The 24,095-nt window shown below is 36.7% G+C and overlaps 1 protein-coding gene across 1 annotated transcript in view; it reads left to right on the top strand.

Moving 5' to 3' along the window:
* The window catches only part of LOC108723397 (A kinase anchor protein 200), a 119,839-nt gene that overhangs the window by 63,698 nt on the left and 32,046 nt on the right, over positions 1-24,095 (top strand). The window contains 3 exon segments of the mRNA XM_018449139.1: positions 6,095-6,408; positions 17,357-17,518; positions 17,735-17,848. Coding sequence (XP_018304641.1) covers positions 6,175-6,408; positions 17,357-17,518; positions 17,735-17,848 — 510 coding nt within the window. The 5' untranslated portion in view covers positions 6,095-6,174.

A 24,095-nucleotide genomic window follows, 5' to 3' on the forward strand; every position in this document is an offset into this window, starting at 1 on the left:
GATGGCAAGATTCTAATCCAGCTAGGAATCCAGCAGGAAAACAAGCATCGCGTGTGCCGCAGGCTTTAGATAAAAAAATCCATCCAAGGGATTATTTTACAGCAAAGTAAATCATACTATTCTCAAGCACGGATAGTAAAGTATATTAATTTTTGTCAGTGCTAAAGTAAAAAATGTTCTTAAAGTATATATAAATTCTATTGAGATGGTAATTTAAGGATTAAGAATAGCATAAAATTTTTAATTTAGAAAATGTAAAAAGTATCTTACAATGTGGCTACATGATACGACGATCACTCATTTATTATTGACTTGCCAATTTCGAAATTACTAAAATTCTATCGCATATTATGTATTTTACATTCTTCTCCATGAAAAGAGAAGCTCGGTCTCTGCCATACGAAATGAATATAATAATTTCTCGGAGACGATTTTCTATTTCCCACGTTCTCCCCTTGTAAATTGACATGTGTAATGATGGTGCTTGCTTCTTGGGCGTACGATGCTATTTCTTACCGTAACGACGCAACCACGTGGCGTACAACGAGCACAATATGGGATAACATAAATATTTGTCGAGACCCTTCCTGCCGCTGCCTAATATAGCAGACTAATTATATCTTCTTTTTTTCTATTTTTACGAATGCTTAAATGATGATTCCGGCATGTGAGATCTTTCAAGAAATCTCGCGTGAAACGTGCAATTTCTCGGGGGATGCGCGAATAAATTAATCGCGAAGGGCGAGCGTGTATCGCAAGTCGATGTCCTCATTTATTCCCGGTAAAGTTACGCGGATTCTACTAATTCGGTAATCCCGGAAGAAATAAAGATGAAACGATGCGGAACCGGCTCAACTATCGTTTCTCTTTCGACAACGCGGCGCGCTTTTGTGTCGAGCTTACTGCAATTGGTTCCGAAAGTTTGGCTGTGTCGAAGGGGAACATTATTCGTTGGTCCATAGGGGCGGCATTGTGTCCTATTATTTCCGGGAGCGAAGCCTGCCTATCGATGAAGAGGATTCATTTCGAGAGATTGTTATCTATTATTTATAATCTCTGTGTGGGTGTACACTTGTGTTTGTGGACTGAATAAATGTCCAGTATCTTTCGACTATTTTGCTAAAGAACCCTGCCTTAATTATGATAAATTGAGTCTCAGTGAAATGAGTTGGTTTTTATGTAACGTAGCTTACGTGATGAACAAAAGACACAAGACTCAATAATGAATAGTTTTTGCTATAAACTGAGAAAAAAATTGTTCATTTGATTAAATTAATTTAGTTTGTCTTTATTTCTTTCGTTGGAGAAATATAATATGTTTGATTAAAATATATATACATTTTTCATAAAAAAATAAATAAAGACGAACTAAATTAATTTATTCAATTGAATGTTTTTTTTTCTCACTGTAGTGTATCAAAGATGTAAAATTCACGTTTACAGAGCACCTTTGCACTCAGAGAAAGGCATTGTGATGGACAACTATACAAGTAACAAGTAGAATTAGCGTACATAGCTGAATAATATAATGTATATTGTGAAATAAACTGTTTAATAGTTGCAATAACTATAAAATAGTTTATTTAACTATATATGTGTGTATATTAATTCTACATACAAAATTTTTACAGCTTTCATTTTTATAGTTATCGCCACTTTCTTTCTCTGAGTATAGCATAGCTCAAAAATTATTCGCTACTGAGTTTTGTGTGACATCTTTTTTTTTGTTCACTACATAATTATAATTTATATTATATGTGAGAACTAACATATTTAATCGGGGTCCAATTTTCCATATAATCAATGCGAGGTTTTTTATGACGATGCGGTTTTTTAGATTTTCTGTGACTGTAATATGTAAACGATTAAATTGGCCAATTAACTTTTCTCTCTTTTTTTCAAAGATATAGAACATTTAAATGGGAGAAATTAGTCGGTTTTCTATATAATTAATGCAGAGCTTTTACGTTGCGTCATCGAGTGATGACAGAGATGTCAAAAATTATGCGAGCGAAGCTGCGAGGAATTATCACGGAGATGACAATATTGTGTCGTCATGTTTCCGTTTCGGTATCCGTCACACACGCGACAGCTAGACAGTGGTGTGTCAGCCGATACATAGTGCATAGACTACGTGTGCGAGGTGCAATGCACCGTGAATAGGATACCTTGAAACAAATGGCGTTATGCGGTGACAGTTATATAGCCGACATAGCCGCTTCGCAACTCGCGACTTCACATTGACGCGTGCAGTTTGTTGTTTTCGCAAAACGAAATCCAATCGCGAAAGGGAATCAACTTACATATTCTCGTCGCTCAATTATCATTAGCGCTAAATACAACTGTTCGCTCACTGACTTTCATTCTTCCAGCGTAACTTAACTGCGACGTGTGTAGCGCGAGGAATGCGCCGGACGAATTCTTATTCGGGAAACGAATCGCCGCTAGAAAGCAGAAAGCCAATTCCGCCTTGCGCTGCGCGATGAAAATTGTGCTCGTTAATGGGACTTTTTTTCTTAATGAAGATCCGGAAACTGTGCGATGGAGATTATTGGTATCGCATTCACAAGGTTTCCATGGACGCATAATCGAAATTCAGAGCTTGTCGATACATTAATCTGAAAGTGGAACTATAGATAGTATAAATAAATATATATGATCATGACGAAACGCCACGACAGATACATATATCTAAAAGCGAGAGTTGCTTTTACGTTATGCTGATAGGATTATTGATTTTTCGAGTTCGGTTCTATCAATTTTTTAATCATGAACATATAAAGTGTCGAAGAGAAACGTTCAAAAGATCATTAGATATACTGATCACGACGTACATAAAACTCCGTACGGTAAATCGAAGTAAAAATGTAATAATAAGATAGAGCATTTATGTATTTTTTTACTCTTTATTTATCGCCGTTATATATTGAATATAACGAACTTATCTTATTCTATTTTACGTATATAAGATATAGACGCATCTCATATAATTTATTGCAAGGAATGAAAAAGAACATTTAATTATTTTATAGTACAAAATAAATAAATTGCGCGTAAGAGAAAATTTTGTTTATGAATTCTTTGATTTTCTTTGAAATATCAAAATAGATATTAACTCTCTTACTCGGAATTGCAAAGATTAAAGATAAACCGTTTATTTAAAAATAATGTTATTCGAGCCGAGTTATTTTTATGGAAAAATGTTTTTCTCCTTTTTAAATTCTAATTACTAATTGTAATATTTAACATATTGTTATAAAAAGTGTTTATAGGAATTTTTATGTCATTAATATGAAAGCTAGTTAAAATAATTTTAATTAATTTTATATTAAGTTCTAATTACCAATTGTAATATTTAATATATTATTATAAAAATTTTAATAACTTTTGTTATTAATATAAAAATTATTTTAATTAGTTTTTATATTAACATAAAAGTTTATATAAACATTTTTTATAACAAAATGTTAAATATTTTAATTAAAAATTAATTAGAATAATTAATTTTCATATTAATGAAAAAAATTTCTATAAATATGCTTTTATAACAATATGTTAAATCACAATAAGTAATTTAGAATTTGCAAAGGAGAAACATTTTTTCACAAAAGTGACTCGGCTTAAAAAAATAACATTATTTTTAAATAAAATATTTATTTTCAGTATTTACAACTTCAAAGACAGTTAATATGTAATAAAGCATTTTTTTATCATAAAAAATCCATTTTAATATTTCAAAAAAATCAAAGAATTCATTCGAACGAATTTTCAATTTAAACGACGTTTTCCCTTATGCGCAGTTTATTCACTTTGTACATCTATACATTTGCTTCGGACAATCCCAACGGTGCTTATCGTTTCCGTTTTTCTCTCTTGAGCTTCCTTATCGATTGGCACACAAAGGATGGCCTCGTAAGTTCGTCGCGACCACAGATGCGTTACGCATCACGGCTGTCAGCTGCTCGAGCGTACGCATACGGTGGCGATACGTGCGTGAGCACTCGAGCCACGTGGTCGTTTAAATGCGCGTTAACGCACGCACAACAAACGAGCGGTCTAGGTAAGCTTGGCTTTTAGCGCGCTTCGTCGTGCCAGTTTTTCACAGCCGTTCCCTCGGTACAGCGCGCGCGTTTCCGCTTTCGTTACTAGCGAAGTCATCATCGCGATACCGTTATCCTCGCTTGTGCTCTCCCCGACGACTTTCAACGAGCTATTTTTCTCCTCTTCCGAAGATAATTAGAATCGACAACAACGTGTATTTCTGTTCTTTTTTTAGTGTCATAGGTAATACAGTGAGGTCCAGTTTTTCTTTTTTTGGAGGTTAACTTGTATTAAAACTTAATCTTACTTCATCTGATAATGTAAAAATTGTGTTTTTCTAGCTATAACTAATCACTAAACTGCTGGTTGTGTACACGGAAAGAACGATTTTGCATCATATTAAATTTTTTTGTAACATTGCTTTCATTATGTTTGTGAATTTCCTATATAATTATTTTAATAGTTCAACAAAATTATTTTTAGATTTATAATTAAACTTTTAGATGTTTCTATAAAAAAGGAAATGTATCTAAAAATTTAGCTGGATATAGATCTAAAAATAATTTTTTATTGGACCATCAAAATAATTACACAGGAAATTCAAACATAATGACTACTGCAAAAAAAGTGTTATTCTAGCAACCAGCTTGAACGTTTTTGTGTAATTATTTTGATAGTTCAACAAAATTATTTTCAGCTCTATATTTAGCTAAATTTTTAGATACGTCAGCAAAATCGTTCTTTTCGTGATAACTTTAAAAACTTTTATTTATTACAAAATCATCACACCCAGAGAAAAATTATGTTTAAATTGAAGAAATTGTTTCTTTCGTTTCGTTAATCTTTTTAAATGAAAGTGATACCTTTGAGAAAATTAAAGATTTATTTGATATCAAGAAATGACGTTCAAATAAAAAAACTTTTTCTTTAACCGTTTAGCAGTGCACAAATTTTTTGATTTAACACATTTTTTCTGAAACTTCTCTCTCGGTGTACTTTATTGACTAACCATAGTATAGAAACGTACTTTTTTACACTATCACCAAGTTAGTGTAATCACAAGTTAACCAGAAAATAAAAAATCGGGAGTATCACAAGTAAAGCAGTAAGAGCGATCTATAATTCGTCGGCATTTTCCGAACTAGACATTTTTACGAGTTCAATGTTCTAAATTGGAAAAATGTCGCGAATAATAGCACGAGATCAACATTGGCTATTTCTATCTATCGCACAGCGATATAGTATATATATGTAACATATAACAATATGTATATAATGCTTTGTATAAACAATAGCTTGATATTGTTGACAAAAGTGCTTTCACGCATTTACTGATTTTTCCATGCTTCTTTTTTTGCGTTTTTTAGCCGAATATACATAACGGAAACGAATTCTTGGATAAGACAATGCTTAGTTGTTTCCTGATGAAAGAGCTTTTCCGTTGCGCTGTTCTTTGTGTTCTGAACTGTCTTCCGTACGACTCATTATCGTCCAGCCGTTCTACATTATCGTGTACGGTACGAACGAATTTTTAACGAGAGATTTTTTCGATGAGAGAGAAAAAAAACGGAACAGTGAGAAACACCTGCGCGAAAGTCGCAATCAATTACGAAGGGCGCGGCTGCGTATCGATAAACATATATCTCGCTTATCAGATTAATCTGACGCAGGTGAATGTAAGTTACGTCGTTTTCGAATTGCGACTGCTGTATGTTTCGGATTCGCTCGTCTTTATGACCAGATCCTCGTCCAACACGGAGTAAATTCGCTGAGAGAATCTCCGATGTATCTCTGCTACGGTGAAAGTTACTCCCGCTCCTCTACGTATCACGAGATGGATGAACTTATCCGCTGCGAAACCGCTTTGCAGATCGACGCGTGTAACTGCGTCAAATTACAGAACCCGAACGAACGCGGATTTGTCAGCTCTTGCTCTCAGTTTCTCCTTTCGATCTTAATTTTATTGCAGTACGCTTTAAATATTAGTTTTGCTTCTCGTCGTGTTTTGGAAAATTTGGCAAAATATTTTAATCGACTCTTGTTCTGATTGCAGGACGGTTTAGGTGGACACCACCTGGCACCCAGAAAGCAAGTGAGATAAAGGCAGGTGGCACGAGAAGGTAAAAAGCAAAGATGGGAGCGAGACAGAGCAAGAGGTCCGTGGATATAACGACGACGCCGAAGAAGGAGGGAGTACCCGCTGAAGGAGTCGTCGTCGGCGATGCGGCCGCACCTGGCGACGGCAAGCTGGAGAGGATCGAGGAGGCCGACACGAAGCCTACCACCAACGGCATAGCACCGCACACGGAGTCCGCCGAGGATAAAGAGAAGGACAAAGATGAGGCTACCGAAAAGGACAAGGAGCAGGTAAGTCCTTGTCAATAATCATTCATTTTTTTATTGTTCGTCGATTTGTTTTTTAAACCGAAATATCGAAGTGTTACTTATATCTTTAATCGCGTGATAAATATATGTTTATTTGTGGCCTATAAATTGAACAACAAATTAATTTTTACATTATATTCTACAATAAAATAACAAAAATGAGCTTTGTCGAGAGATTTTTTTGAAGCTCAAGTATTTTTAATTACCATAAATGGAATATATGGATCTTGGTGAAAATGATAATGATTCGGAGTAATTTTATGTTTTACAATCTTATTTTTTAGTTCTAAATTTGAAAAATTCTTTTAAAAAATTAATAATAAAAACTTTAGTGTATCCCATATGTTCTTTTAGCGTCAAAAATGTATTCCTGTTATGAGTCAAGCATTTTTTTATTATTCGATTTAAAGATAATATTGATAACTAAAATGAATGGAGTTTGACATTAAAGTGTTCATGATATATGGGTGTGCTTACATTACCTTAAAACCATGTCAACCATATTAGGGTCAATTGTTTGCGCAGGTGATTATCTCGATTTCAGCCCGAGCGATATGATCATATTTGCCTTCGAAGTTCTTACAACGATAATTTTTCATTACGAGGCATACATTAATACATTAGCACACGTTTTTGTTATTAATGAGTATTTTGCTCGAGAAAACCATACTATTGACACGATTGAATGATACAATTTCCGCCTTGAATTACATATGAGTGTACCTATCACCAGGCAGGCCGTGAGATTTCTTGATTACGCTATTTCGATCGTTTCACGTGTATAATTATTTGTCCCGAGTGCGAGGCAAATTCAATATCGACACGTTAAATGCCACGTTCTCTCCACTCGCTCTTCGCTTGATTATTGACATTCTCGAATCGCTTTGCGGTGAGTCACTCGCTCAATTATCGACCACTTCTCAATGATCTCGTTCGTACGGATTATACGCGAACGGCTTACAATGGACGCGTGCTGAATCACGCATTTGCTCGTAAAAATCGTAGGTATTCCGAAGCTTATCTCGCTGAGACGATTCATCTGGCGGAGGTTGCACGCGCCAACGAATCATTAATCTTAATCAATTCGTCGAAAGCGACGACGTATCGTCTTCTTGCACCGCGTTAGCTATATTTATCGACGTCTTTATTATAAAAAAATATCGTGCGTGTGAAATAATTAAGAATAATAAATCGATATATTCAATTATCAAATTATTTCAGTACAATGTAGCAATTTAATATCTATTTCCTGAAATTATAATAACGGTATTAATAATGTCGTCAGCGACGTTTTCTTTTAATTTCAGATGCAGACATATATCGCTAAAACAGTATAAAACATCGTTATTAGGTGCAAATTGCGACGTCGCAGTTTGCATCTATCTAGAAAGTAGATTGCATTATAATTAGTGGATTACATTAGCAATTAATGGATTAGCGCGACAGTGCGTGTGCATTTTATGGCTCTTTTAATTTCCTCGTTCCTGTCGTTACGCTCTTTGCCACGTCCCCCAGGAATTATTTGGCATCGGACAAAAGAGTGCCGTATAGGCTGGACTTCGTGCGGCGCGCGAATGCGGCAAGTGTCGCTTTTACTATGTCCGGGGTTGACTATTCTGGGCATGACCTAGGCGAAATGCTACCTCGCCTCGAAGCCCGAGAACGACCTACCTTCGATAACGATCGATTTCCTGCTCGTACGGAGTTATAACTCATGAACGCGAGAATCGGCGCATCGAGTTCCTCTTCGTAGGATCATCGCGTCGCTTCAATTACCACTCAAGCGCGCGTATCGGCTTGATAGTCGCTAATCATGGCGTTACGTAAGATGCGTTATAAACTGATACGCTCGTGATTAATTCCACATTGCGCGTCGACGGATTAGCGCTTGCAAAGTGCGTTAACATTACGGAGACCAGCGCAACATAGATGAATTCGTATTCGTGCTCGTGTGTTTGAGATTTCATTCCTGTCTACTCCGTTGAACTAAGTTCTCCGATTACATTTGATTTCATTATAATTACATGGTATATATTATATACATTACGATTTATTTATCGTTTTTGAACTTCAAATTTTAAGAAAATTCATTTATTGTTTTTGAACTTTCCCAACTTTGAAGTATAGCTCTGCTAAAAAATTCGTAGTGGTATTTTGCGGATTATCAATTCTGCCAAGTTTTCATCTCTTTTTCTCTCTCTTTCTCTCTCTCTCTCTCTCTCTCTCTCTCTCTCTTCTCAACTCGGATCTCATAAGCGCGCAGCGGTTTATATCTCGAAATACCTTTCCCGTTTATAGACGAAACTTGATATTTCCCCGATTGAACAAGATTGGCGGCAGCTGTCATACACCAGATACGATGATATGCGAGAGAGAGCGCACGTTACTACCACCATCTCCTTTTATTTCCCTTCGACAAGTTCTTGCTCCTCTTTCGATCTCTCGTTTTCTACCATTTCGCGTTGGTTTAAGGCGTCACTTACCTCGACTACTCGAGCGAGCACCTTTTCTTCGCCATAAAAACATTCCGATTCGCAAGCAGCACAAAAATTTTGGTTCAAAGCGATCTTAGTTCTACGAATAATTCATAATCGTTGGAAAATTTGTGTTAAATAGTTCTACGAATAATTCATAATCGTTGGAAAATTTGTGCTAAATTTAACATATTTCAAGCGTTCCAAACGGTCAACTCAACATAAAATGAATATGTTAGAAGGTAACAAATATTATTTAAAAAAATAAACACAAAAAAGGTAATGCTGACACAGTTTGTAAATAAATCAGGAAAACATTTTTTTCCAGTAAAATTAACATTTACATATATTAAATTATGTAATACATATTTTATTTATTCATCTTAAAATTTACGTTTTAAAACACATTTTTATGTTGTTTTTTCACTCATAAATTGTGTTATTTTGGTACTAAAAAATGTTGAATATTAATTTAACGCAAACTATTTAAATAACATAATCACATTGTGTTAAATTAATTCGAACATGCTAAAAAATTCAACACAAAAGTTTAACTAGAACTCGAATGGACCGTTTCCAACACAAATACGAAATGTCTTTTATTCGGCAATATTCTCTCCACATATTACTATATTTATTTCCTTTTCCTCGTATAAGTAATCGATATCAAATTTCTTCAGGAATAAGATTTTGCTACGTTGATATGTACTTTCTAGCACGTTTCATAAAGATTGTGTGAAAAATCAGTTTGATACGCTACGCTGAGTCATACTACCCGTTATCGTTTTATCGAACATGAATCGACTTGTTTCTCGTGTATCGAGTCAATCATTTCCCCGCGAAATGACAGCGAGTATTTCGATTATCCGTTCGATAATCGAAATCTCATTACATTGCGCTGCTCGCTTCCCGATTCGAACGTTATCACTAGTGCCTGTCATTTGAATAATGAATATCAAGAGTTGCGTTTGATGAAGCAGCGAAGATTAGTGTCTCGACGTGACACATCGACCATGAATCGGGTAGCTCGCGCCTCGCGATGTCCGTTGAATTTTTGACAAAAAACGAGGATATACCGTTTAACTAACTTCACCGTGTGCAAGTTCACACTCGCCGGTTCCCGTGACTAACTGTAATCGTGGCTCATGTACCAGGTTCATGTACACCTTTTCTTACCGAGGCATACCTGACTGTCCCAGACGAATAAATCTTCTCTATCGCACTCCCTCCTTCCCTCCCTCGCGACACTATTTCGCGCGTGTATCTCGATCGATGGTTCATGTTCGTTCGACACCAAAAACCACGAGATTCTCATCCATGCGTTACACTGCGTCCCAGGAATGCATCGAGAGAAATATTTGATATGAATTATCATTTATTTTGTTGATATTGTGATTTACAAAAATTTTCTTATTTTTTAATTTAAAAATGTTATTGATTTAATCAAAATTTAATTATTCTTAATGATTAGCCTAACAAAATTTTTTAATTCCAAAATAAGAAAATTTTTGTAAGTCACGTATCAGCATAAATAATTATTTACACCAAAATTTCTCGCAATGTGTTCCGTTCCGTGAGTTTCTTTTTTGTATTGCAAGAGAGATTCCGTTAATGGTTTGCATAAATGCAGTATAAAGAGAATGTCATATAAAAGCGATCCGTTATAAATAAAGTATTCTCGAGAAGTTTCTCTTTTCCAATTCCTGTGTCTGGTTTGCCGTATCTCTTTCATTATCGTCATTACTGCTTAACCTACATTCAGATTTAAATATGTCAATCTCATTAACGTCATCACGGTTTACCTCGGTTTACTGATTTACTCGCGAACACCAGTCGCTACATATCGGCTGTTAGAGAACATTGTTATGAGCGTGTTACGACAGATCGCGGATCGCGCTCGAATTCGTCGCGTTTAAGCAACGCGTTTGTGTGACATACAAGATTATACCCGCGTCTTATGAATATTCATCGCTTTTCCCTGGTGTCTCTGTGCGTCTGGCGACGTAATATTCGCAATCTTACCAAATCCCCAGGCAGGTGCATGTGTGATCTGCTTAAGAGTCAACCCGTTCGTTTTGCTCAACACCTGCCCTTAATATCGCGCTGATACAACAGCGACTTCAACACGCACGATGTTCTTGGCCTTTTTTGAATGGAAATTCACGATACGATCGTGTGTATTCGTGAAATAAAATGCATCGTGCATGTACGACGGAGCGTGTTTGAATCCATAAGGAATTGTAACGAGCAAGGTGTGGATTGCAACCTTGGCCATGACTCATTTATTGTTATTACGCTGATGAGACCACGCCTGGTTGAACGATAAAAATTCTATCGTGCGGAAAGATATATATAAGAAGATATATATAAGAAAGATTACACAGGTCTACAAAAAAGGGGGTCTTGGATGTTGTCGGGAAGCTGTGGGTCATTTCCGAAGTAATTTTCTGCGTAGAATCCGAATCTGAAACCAGAATTGGCCCATCACGTCAGGATTTTGAGATATTAGGGGATATATACTCGAAAAATGCGTTTTTATGCTACTTTAGAGGTTATGTACAGGACGCAACCAATTTTTTGGGTCTTTTGTGCTATTTGCATCATTTAGTAATATTCTTACCCTTCAAAATGAGATATTGATCGACTACCTACGATTTTTTTTCGCCAAGTTACGGGCATTTTAACCCACTTGCGTAACCGTTTTTCCCGTCTTTTTCGTTCCTGTTCTTAACAAACGTGAAACGACCACAAATATAACAAAAACTGTTAGGATCATTTAAACACTTACGCGGGGCCATTGTTAAGACAGCAAACAGTCACAATTGTGACTGTTTATATATTAGGACCTTGAATAACGGACAGCGCGTCTTGTGCGCTGCGGCTCTGAGTGCAAGGCGTCTACCAACTTTAAACAAATCATTAGTTTTAAACTTATTAATGCAATGAAAATGAAACTTTCCAGAACATTTGTTCATATCCGAATGAACAACTTTCTCGCTGAAAGTTTTAGGATGCTCGAAATTCGCTCGATAAACGAAGCACCTGAATGCATAAAAAAGGATATTTTGCAGGTGTGTATAAAAAAAATAATAAGTTGTTTGTTTATTGACAAATATCGGTTTTTCTTTCTTCACTATACGTGGAAAACTCTAATGATCATAACTTCGAAAATAGCAAAAAAACGCATTTTTCGAGTATATATCCTCAAATATCTCAAAATCCTGACGTGATAGGCCAATTCTGATTTCAGATTCGGATTCTACGCAGAAAATTACGTCGGAAATGACCCACAGCTTCCCAACAACAAAACCTTGTTGACCTGTGTTATATATAAGACCCTGATGATTTTTTAAATAAGATAATATGAAGTATAATCTAAATATTAATTTCTTGTTATATAATGTTACACTAAGAAAATTTCTGGTAGAAAATACGTGACTAATCAGAAACTTCTGATCATATAAATCAGAATTCTGGTTATCTCAATTAAAATTATAATATAGATTTAGACCAGAAAATTCTGATTTGTCTAATTTTAAACAGAATTCCAATTAATGCAACCAGACTTTTTTTTCCAGTGTCGGAAATGTAATGTCATTGAAGTACATCTGAGTATATTTAAGTAATGACTGCGTTTATCTCTCAAACAAAATAGCTCAGTGAGTGTTTACTGATTGGTTCTTTAGTTTTCGCTGGATCTAAGTGTGAAAACCAATCTCTCGTAATAAAGAATCATTGAGCGCGCTCACTCAAATGTTTTGTCTGCTGAATAATTACTCAAGAATACTCAGATATATTAAATATTCTATTTCCTGTTATTATGTAACAAAAATTAATATTAAATAATTTTACACTGTTATTTCATTTTAAAATTGTCAAGTTTCCGTGGCTTATTCTATATTTGTTATATCCTTTTTTTTTAAATACGTATAATGATATTTAGAAATAATAATTTTGTGTACGACAGTTATCATCTTTTGAAAAATAAGAAAAGAGAAATATAATTTGATTGAAACTGAGTCTGTTATTATTGATTAAAAAAATACAGGATACTGATAATGCAGAAATTTTATTAATGATTGATATATCGCTCTACGGTTGACAAGTTAAATTGTAGGGTATATCTCGTGAGTTCACGAATCTTTCTGATTTCTATAATTAACTTGTCGATTATATACCGATACAAAGGTATGTTATTATATACACGATTAACGTATATGGCAAAAAGATGTCGATCTGCCTATAGGTCTCCTCCCCGAACGATGAATCAGCCGTACCGTATCGTATGGAAATTAAGCGAAGTATTTCACGTATAATTAATACCGCGCGAACATATGATATCTCAGCGCCGCACGTTTCGTTGATGAATCATCGTACGTGTAGCTCGCATAGTTCAGGACGAACACGCTTTATTAATTAATACGACTTATCTGCTTTGCTGCCACTAATTGCGGATCCGACCCGCCTGAATTCCTGCGAATTTTCTTCGTCCAGCGAACATCGCTATCTCCTTTAGCGGTTCGTAGTGAGACGCGGGTTCTCGTTTAAAACACAAGTAAATTTCTAGCCGAGTATTTTAATGGGTAAATTTAACTGCCTCGTTGCGTGTAATTTCTCGTTTTACGTGATCACGTCGTTTTCACGGCGGGCGGTATCGCCTAGTCAAAGTAAAACGCCGATTTGCGTACGTCGATCGCGACGATTACTCAACCCTTGGGTATTCGTTATGGAATCTGTGTACGCAGGACAGATGGTGCGTATTCATATATGCACGCATGGAGCGTCGAGGAATTTATTGTGGAAATCTCTCGGCCTTCATTTCAAGCTCGCTGCGTCCCGTGGATTCCTTCGTATTCCAATATTGTGCGATCGGCTGCACAACGATCCGGCGTCTTTATCCTCCGCGCGAGGTTGCGTGTATCTTTGAATATTAATTAATGGTAAACTCGTGTGGCCTCCGAATTCCAATATATCGGCCTCTCGACGAGACGCTCATTATTATTATTTGCCTGCGTCTTCGGTAATACGAGTTGCGCGCGGAATCTTAATTTATTATTTTGTTTTATACTCAATGCAATATTCATATTAGAGAAACGCAGCTTGAAAAATAGTCGATTTGCTGTTGCGTTATGCACTATTATGGTTTTAATTTTCGTTTGTTTATGTACAGTGAAAAACATTTTGTGTTTGTTTTGGAAACGATCTACTCAAATCCTTGTTAAAATTTTGTGTTGAATTTTTTAACATATTCAAATGTTAATTTAACATAACGTGATATATTATTTAAATAATTTGTGTTAAATTAAAAGTTAATTTTACTAAAAAATATGTTTCCACGGTTTATTTACAAGTCAGTACTACCTTTTTGTGTTTATCAAATTAATACATAAATTAAAGTGGTCCGTTTGGGACACGCGAAATATGTTAAATTTAACACAAATTTTCCAACGGTGGCAAAACGCGATTCATTATTCTATCTTTCGGCTTAAATTTTCGGTCGATTATTTAATGTCTGCAAACTTGCGTATCCACTTTTTGTCCTCGACGTGTTACAGCTCATATCGGTACTTACAAGGGAAGTTTCACAACTGTCCGGAACCGATTTGATTCTCCATGAAATATGTCGTTAAACACGAAAATCTAAGAGACACGTATTTTTTTATACGTGCGCTAACTCATGTTTAAGGGGTGAAACACCCCTTTACGTCGAAGAGAATATACCGCACAGTGCCCTTCGTCTCTTTTGGACCTCATTTTTCGTTCGTCCGTTCTTTTTTTTTCTCCTCTACCTTTGCTCATATCTCGCCTTCGCCGGATATCGTGGGACTCTACACCGTCTCGCGAATGCAGAAATAAGCCGATATTTACATAATATAATGCGCGTAAAACGGGTCTGAGGAGATTCGCCTCATCTCGCTGTCGTGGTGGAAGAGCCGGCGACAGCAAGAAGAGAAAGAGAGAGAAACGGCGTTTTGCAGACGCGTTACTTGTAATCGAATGTGATGGTACGTCGCGCCTCGCACAAGTCCGTTGTAAATCAGGAAATCCGCCATCCAACGCCCACGTCAGATTTATATCGTTCTTAAACGACGTCGTGGAACGTCGCTTAATCGGCCGTTGCGTTGTTTTATCATATCGTACGTGTGTGTTTGCATATCTCGAATAAACGTGTGGAATTGTTCTCGCGTATTGCATTGATAATAAAGTAGCTGATTATTTGTACAATCGACCAGTCACCTGCTACGACTTGCAAAACGCCATTCACGGTTGTTTCATTCGACGCGGACAATATTTAGCGTCACGGCTACCGATTTTATTGATTACGAATTAGAAATGAAAGATAGAAACAGCTAAATAATAAAATTATCTTATCTGGCAAAAAACAATCTTCCGGTTTTAGAATGAAATTTTACGACAAAAAACTATTGCAAGAGATATGATGAAACGCGCGATTGTGAAAAAGAATAATTTTGTGTGTCATGAAATAGTTTTAGTTTATGTGGAAGTACGGATGATAAGGACGAATCGCCAATTCAGGGAGAAAAATGCAGATATTTGTCTTTCAGCCAATTTCCAAGAAGCGTTTTTAACAAAGCATTATTCTGTCCGTCTGCCTTGCGTCGTGAATCGTAATTGCATTCTTTGTTTAATTAACGATCGCATTGTCGCGGTTTTCTTTGCTTAATAATCTCTAGAATTTTTTTTGCAAATTTGCAGGGTAGTTTCTATGCTGTTTTTAAAACTGAAACCATCGATAATACTATTTTGACTCCGCTAATCATTTTAACTTTTTTTTTGTATCAGATATACAGTTCAGAATATTAAAAATATGTGAATATAATAGAAATAATTCTAATGATATAAATAATATCAAAATAACTCTTTACTAACCGAAAATTAAAAAAATTAAATTAGCATCTTCGACAGTTCTTGTGATATTATCAGCGGTTCTAATGCTAAGAATAACTTTAGATAAAAAAAACTGTATCTATATTTGGCAATAAGTTTACAATTTATATTTGTCAATGGAAGTTTAACAATCCGACGAATCTTCTTCTAATCTTTATTGACTTATTTGTTTTGTAACTGGATTTTAACTATACAATTGTCTCTATGGGAAGCTTAGAAATTTGAGGCTTCAGGGCTCGACACTCGAAATCTAATCGACTCTGGCGAACTTTCTTTACGTAAAGACGAGCCGACAAGCTCGCGTCGACTGTCTTTTGTTGGCTAGTTTGGTAAGCTGCACACCAGAGAGACTGTCGAGGGTCTTTTAGGACCGGGACAAAGGAGCTTCTCGTGTCGTACAGCTCGTTGTGCACTTTCCGGGAAAACTAACCCCGTTCACGGAAGTTTGATATTATTTATAAGATGGGCCTCGAGGTACGATGGGAAAGAGAAGATGAGAAACTTTCGACTATGCAAGTATCATCACGGAAACGTATATACACTCGCGGACGAAAAGCCTGTCTGTGTAATCAGTTTTGCCTAACTATACAGATAATGAGCTTTTCGATGTCGTATAGCTTCTATATTTTCGTGCAAATTGGTAAGATTTTAATTTCGAAGTAAATTAGCTAAGAAACGAGATAATTTGTATTTCTACGATGTTAATTTTAAGTCCTTAATTTAAATTTATGAAAAATTAATCTCGATTTTTAATCAGCTTTCTGATGATTATATATAATTATATTGTCGTCAAAGCTCGGTAATGTAATTTACATTCAATGTTTTGCTAATGATAGCGTATAGTAGAATTAGAAGTAATAAAGTTGTTAATGAGATACGTGATTTTAGGATGACATGGAAAATGCCTAGGTCTCTCTCTTTAACGACTTTAAATATATCGCGTGTCGTGAAGAGCCGCGTTGAAAGCAGCTATCGGCTGATGCTCGAGCGCTATCATTTCGCAAAATGGTAGGACTCGGAAGTATTACCGCGAGAAGTCGTACATTGTAGCTTTACAAGGTATCGATTTACGACATAAGATTTACGACGTGGGGCATATCTTACGTACGATATCGTTTATTTTTATGGTTCTCTTTTCTCGTTTATGTTCTCCATGCCTTAAGGAAATTCTATACCAGGGTAAAATACTATTTGTGATGATTCATATCACTGGGCTGATTTCTGAGAATTCATATGATTTATATTTGCCCAATCGCGAAATATATTTACGTATCTATTATACGTCAAAAATATTTTTATCGCTCGAATCAAAAACATCCATTATTTGCGAAGGATTAACGTAAAGCGAACCATAGATATTCAATATTATTGTACGATATTATTGATCGTCAATATTTATGATTCTAAAGGCTATATTGAGCTTTTAAATAGTTTATTTTGTTTCACAAAGAGAGCATCAATAGTATCGTACAAAATAATATACAATAGTATTGAACGTCTACGCTGTACATCTCGGAAGACGAAGAAAACTTTATCTCTGTTTTCAGCAACCGCAGCAAGAAGAAGTAAAAGTTGAGGAGACGAAGCAAGAATCGTCTGGAGACTCTCCTGCGGAGGTTGCGGAGGTCACGACGCCCACAGAGGCCACCCCTGCCAGTCCGAACACTGCCACCTCTCCAGACAATAAGGAAACCAAAAAGAAGGAAAAGGTAAGGCGACTTGCATCTGCGCTCGCCGATCCGGACTTAATTAATCGTGCTTGATAAAATACATAAATTCTTCTCATATCACGATAAGATATCGAAACATATTCACGTTTCATCAATTGTTCATGTCAATTTAGAAGTTTTCCTCCTACGAAATATGACGTAATTATACACGATGAGTTTGCCGATTGCTATCAGACATGTCTCCTCGTTTTCTAGAAGAAAAAGTGGTCCTTCAGGTCGATCAGCTTCAGCAAGAAGGACAAGACTAAGCCGAGCCGCGATGAAACGCCCAAGAATGGAGACGTCACCAAGGAAGAGCCACTCGCAGAGGTGAGTCGCGAAAGAGCATTCTACAAGAATATATTGTTGCTCCAATTGATGGAGTAACAAGAACTTGCTTTGCGAAAACACTGCGCTTTTCAAAATAAAGATAGGATCTGTTTTTAACGTTATTTCGCTACAATTGCAAAATTCGTTGCTTCTCGCTTTCGGGAGAGCGAGATGTTATATTTGCCAGTATATATTTTTCAATTATCCATTGTTTGCCTGTAAACGTTTCTGCCGAATACTCGTAATAGAAACAATTTGCATAATTTATAACTCTCAGTAACAAATAATTGGATAATTTTACCTCTTGACTAAATTTCATAACACCGATCGTGCATTTTCGCGCTAAACAATTATCGCGCTCTCGTATAGAGTTCAATTTTGTTCGAGCTAATTACTCCGCTTTTTTATATCATGCATTTGCGTTATTCTCAAAAAAGTCGGAAATTTTTAATTTTACCGATATTATCACTTCTTTGTCGACACAACGACAAATAAAACCCGCGCGACGATCACGACGCGTTATATAATGCGCTTCGATAACACAGGGCATTATTGCGAATAAAATTGTTTTTGCGTTCATCGAACAACTCTCGTAAAATACATACACATTGCAGCGCCTGAACAAGTTCCAGGGCAAGGTAGCGTAGGTGGTGCACAATCGCAACGCGGGGAAAAACAGGGCAATCGGCTTTACGAGCGGCAATGAATCGCCGCGACCCCGTTTCGACTTCCTCGATCTTTTGCCGGCTGCATAATCGCTGCGACCGAATAATCGACCAGCCGGCTGTGTCGAAAAAGTCTCGACCAATAACGGCCTATGTTTGATCAAGCGTAGCACTTCGTGTTTCCCTTGAAGTTCGTGCCGCGATCCGTGTGTGCGCCGTGCGGAGATACCTAATCGCGGACGGCCACGCGATAGCCGTCACGGGATCAGAAGTGGATTAGGACTCACGACACCCCTATGCAATTAAATCGTTGCCCTCCTTACTCCTCAAGTCTCAATGTAACTTAATCTAAATTAAGCAAATTCTGTATTCTGTTAGTTATTGAATTCGCACACGATTAATAGTCTTCTAATTATTCGCGTCTAGTAAAACCTGACAATTTTTTAGAAATTCTTTTAAAAACTGCCGCCCCCCTCTCCTAAATTTGCCGTTCTCTGCATAGCTTAGATTTCTAGGTCTAGGCATAGCCTAGAGATCCTACAAAAGTCTGGTAACGAGAAATTCAAAACAAGAATGAAAAGAAGAGTAATATATACTGTCTCTCTTTTTATGTGTACTCTAAAATTTTTTAGAGTGAATTGTCACTCTGATGAGATTGAATATTTAGCTACTCTTTCAAAATTTTAAAGTAAGAGTCCACTCTGAAAAATTTAGAGAGTATGCTGTCTCATTCTAACTTATTGAAATTGACAAAAACAACCAAAGGTCAATCAAAAGTTCTGTGCTAGACTCTGTTATAGGATCTCTAGGTTAGCCTAGGCGCTAATACGTCACTGCACGGGATCGAGTGCTCTCAGATGGTGCTTAATTGGCTCCGGAGTGTCCCGATAAATCTCGAAGGTACTCGCGATTATCAGAGATTTATTTGGTAGGAACGATCGTCTCGCGAAAGTCCGCGTTAATAAAGTTTTGTTAGTATCGCTCATTTCTCGGTTCTCGTGTTTATCGGCAGGACGAGAACCATCCCCCGGTATCGTATCATTGTCGCGCAGGGAAATGATGAAGTATTATGCAGCTACACGTTATACCTCGTGACGCTGACGGCGCAGCCATTACAACGACGCGACGGCCTTTCACGAGCTCCGTGAATGATGGAGCTCATTTTGTAGATGTTATTATTAATCTTCGTCGTTGCGGCTTAACAAGCTATTCCACGTTACGCGCGCTTTATACCTCGATCAGCGCGATTATATCGTGATAGCGCGATGCGTCATAAGGATGCATCGAGTCTCGGAAGCTTTAATTGGACCGCAATCGATTCTTGGAAACGATGTAATATAATATATAATGAATAATTAAGTTTCTCTTATAACGTAATGTGATAACAACAAACGTATCTGTAGCAATTCTGTTTAAGCGGAAAGGACGGTTTTGTTGAAATATCTAAAAATTTAGCTGCTCTCTAAAACTTTTAGAGTGAATGTCTGAAGAGTAAAATCTCACTCTTTGAAAATTGAGTTATTCTTTTTCAAAACTGGCTTAATTTTCACTCTTTAGAGTTTAGAGTGAGATTCTACTCCAAAGAATTTAGAGAGTAGATATAGATGTGAAAATAATTGAACCATCAAAATAGTTATATATGTAGGACGCTCAAACTGATTACTAGAACGTTAAAATTTGTTATAACATTGCTCATTGTGCTTGAGATTTCCGCGTAATTATTAGTCCAAAAAATTTATTTTTAGATCTCTCTGTATCTAGCTAAATTTTTAGATATTTTAGCAAAATTATTTTTTCTGTGTATGATTCACACATTTCTTCTTGAGAAAATTTTGCGTTAGATTGTATTTAAAGATTGAATGTTGATATCATTTCTACCAACGTAAATGAACTTTAATCTCGGTTTAATGTATCTTTTATTTCTCTTCCTAGTTCTGAGAATCAGAAAAAGATAAAAAGTAAGTTAAACCGAGATTAAAGTTAATCTACATTGGTAGAAATAAGAAAAGAATGGAAGCAACAACGTACTTCACTTGCATTCACCTGCTGAAGTCACGTTCTGAAAAGCGTACTGGGATAATTATCCTGAGGCAGCAATGAATCATCATAGTTCTTTCCGGTCAACGCAGGCAGGCAGCTGCGATCCGTTTGCCGGCAGATGCATAATAAATAGCGACGCCAGCTCTCGCTTTTCTTCCCGTTTCTCTCGCAATTTTTTTTTCCTCGCTCTCTGCAGCTTCCCGTCTTATCTTGCCCTCTCGAATACATAGTCTCGCGTAAGCGAAGCATGTAGCCGTAAGATCTCGCGACGGCTGATCCTCTCGTTTCCTTCACCACCTTCCTCTTCATCTTCCTTTACAGTCTGCAGTTCAGCCGCATTCGCGTGCGTGGTCTCCCTTCCTTCCCTTTCTTCGTCGCCGCGACCTCGACGCGACAGAAAGAGAGTGGGAAGAGAGAAGAACAGCCGTGACTCATCCCTCCGGTTCGTCGTACCTCCGCGCGCGCAACTTTCGTGATAGGCCGCCGTGGAAAACCGGCTCTTCGCCGCGCATGGTTAAATTATCCCCGCCGGTTGCCTGCCTGCCTGCTAGCCTACCAGACAACCAGCCCGATCCCTTGTCGCAGCCTCCGCTTCGACCTGCAGCTCGTCCCGATAGACAATGGCTCTTTACCCGATATTACACGAGCACGATAATTTTATCGTCGGATCGGTTGACGGGCCACCCGATAAGTTGTGGCATTATTAAAAATTTATTTGATTATTATCCGATGTAATGTCGTTGTAGCATTACCCGCGTTATTATTCGGAGCTATTCTCCCGCGTTATCAGTCGGTTTGATGAAAGCAAGAATCTCGACGTTGAAGACCCTCCGATTGGATATGGTAATGACGGGACTTCATTAGCCGTTGTTACGTTATTTATAGACCCCGCGCGTCTTGCGGTACTTTTTGCTTTATCGGCAGACTATCGGCATATCATTTTTACGTCCTGTTCTCGCAGTCGTTTATCACCGCGAGTGATGGATGCGGTCGTATCGCTTGGACAGTTGAAAACATGCATTCTCCATAGCGCGGAACGGACCGAAGGTCCAGTGCTCTCACAAAAGAATTCTAGATATTTATAGCTTGTATCGTCTCGTTGTCGACACTAATATAACCTTGATGAATCGGACAATTGCTGCATCTTATTCATTATCCTTCGAGCAAGTTTGGCAATTATTCTTTCTCTAATTAATAATATTATATATACAATATTTAAAAAATTATTCTTTGAATTTTTATTCAACGATTATATAACGATTTTGTAGCATACCTGATACGTATTACACGGAGAAAAACGATTGAATAATTTTTACCTTACAAGACTTATAAAAATATTCTGCTTATTTTTCAAACTTTGCTTGCCTGAAAGTAAAAATACTGGAGGGTAAGGTAAAAAATGCATTACAATTATAGTAAATTCATTCAAATAATTATTATCTTACAGTATATATAAAATAAATCATACTATTCTTCAGATTTTTAAGTAAGCATAACATCTCTCAAGACTTTATACACTTGTATTTTTTACTGTGCAATAAAATAAATTTTGTCAGCACTGAGGAAAAAAATACTCATCGATAAAGTAAATTCTAAAGTAAATATCCGGTATATGGTAATTTATAGATTTATTTTACGAAATATGTAAAAAGTACCTTATAATATTGCTATACGATGACTGCTCACCAGAAATTTTAACACAAGTGGGCTTGTCTCTGTGTTTCGTCAATTTCATAACATTTAGGAAATTCTAATGTATATTACTTTACATTTTTCTCTGTATAGTAGATGCAGAGAGAGAGGGAGAGAGAGAGAGAGAGAGAGAGAGAACGAGAGAGAGTGTTATTGTTTTAGGGTTGTGCCCTCTAAGAACAAATAAATTAAAGCAAAGATGATGTAGAAAATAGAAAAAAAATTACAAAAATTAAAGAAACGAGTTACAAAAAAAACAATGAATTTAGCAAAAATAAAGTATAATACAAGAAAAATAAAGTATAATACAAAAAATATAATACAAGAAGAGAAAGAGAGAAAGAGAGAGGGAATATCTTACTCTCGTGTAACCTTCGAATCATCATGAATACCACCGTGAGTTTTAACTGTTCAACCGCGACTTTCACTCCCTTCGAACGGCCCAGCATTCCGGAATCATTAAGGAATTACAAGTAGTATGCAACCGCGTGCAAACGCTGTTGTGTGCGTCTCGTAATAGCGACATGACATTGTTGAGCATGTTATGACACGGTCATGCTGGTTGCAGAGTCCTATTGCTCTCATCAACCGGTTTATTTGTTGCACGTCGGGAAGCGCATAGCATGCGGATTGAAATTTCTCGAAGAGTTGGCGGAAAAAATTTTCCCATACTTAATGATTCATCTTCGACTCGTTGACGTTTTAATAACCATCGCGTTTATATGTATCATGAGATTATATGAACTCATCGCACTAAGTATGCTGGTTAATGGATACGACCATAAATAGACTTGTTAATTACTCTTGTACTAGAAAGATTATTTGTTCGAAAGACACAATTATTAAGCGACTTTTTCGTTGCATGGTTTCAGCTGCGTTAACACATTTTTCTATTTCTAGTAATATACTCATTCTGCCTTAATTGGCGGCGAAATTTTCAATTCAAAGCAATTAACTTTTAATTCCTTTAAATTGTCTCTTCACGCATTCTTATGTCCGTGAGGCGTCTAAACCTTGTCTGGTATTTGTCACATCTTTATCGTCACGCAAAGGAAGAAGCGGGTCGAGGCAATGCAATTGTATTACTTAACATTCCACCAAAATTAGTTTAAAGTGATGTACATCTGTCGTGAACGGAATGTCGCGGTAAAAAAATAATATAATTAAATGAAACGAGTTAAATTATGAATCAAATGTCGATAAAGTAATCGCTGAAAATTTTTCACGGGAAATCTCGGTCATCTTTATTTAACGAGAGACGGATTCAATTATTTACTTCACTGAATTATCGTGAAATGACATTTTTCAAATTGAATAATATCATCTATTTGCTATTATTTGGTCCGTTTTAGCAGGCAAATTTAAGGGTAGTTAATTAATTAATTTTTGTTATTTATTTTTCTTATTTAATAACTGGTTTTAATTGTACAATTTTATTGATTCTTTGTCTCTCACAGCATGTACTTACATAACGCTTTTTACCAAAAATGGAACATAGTTATTTTCTCGCGGGATAAAAGCAATGAGACCGTCCGATATATATTCCTCTGATAAATCTTGACGCTGTTTCTCGTGGTCGACCACCTTGTCTCCTTCCACGAGTGAGTCGGCGCGACTCGGATTTGCGTGTGCGGTGCTTTTTTGCAGACTACGCTCCGCGTGACGCGAAATGTTAATGGGAGTGGTGCGTGCGTGTATGTTCCGGATACCCCCTCACGGACCCCAGAAATTATGGCGATTGGATAAAATCGTTTGCCGATCGATCGTATCGCTCTTCTGCGCTGACGTGGCTAATTATTTCATAATGTCGATAGTACGATCGACGTGGTCTGACTTGACGTAATGTCGAT

The sequence above is a fragment of the Mycetomoellerius zeteki genome, unplaced genomic scaffold (genome assembly GCF_001594055.1).
Source record: "Mycetomoellerius zeteki isolate Tzet28-1 unplaced genomic scaffold, Tzet1.0 scaffold232, whole genome shotgun sequence".
Taxonomy (NCBI): domain Eukaryota; kingdom Metazoa; phylum Arthropoda; class Insecta; order Hymenoptera; family Formicidae; genus Mycetomoellerius; species Mycetomoellerius zeteki.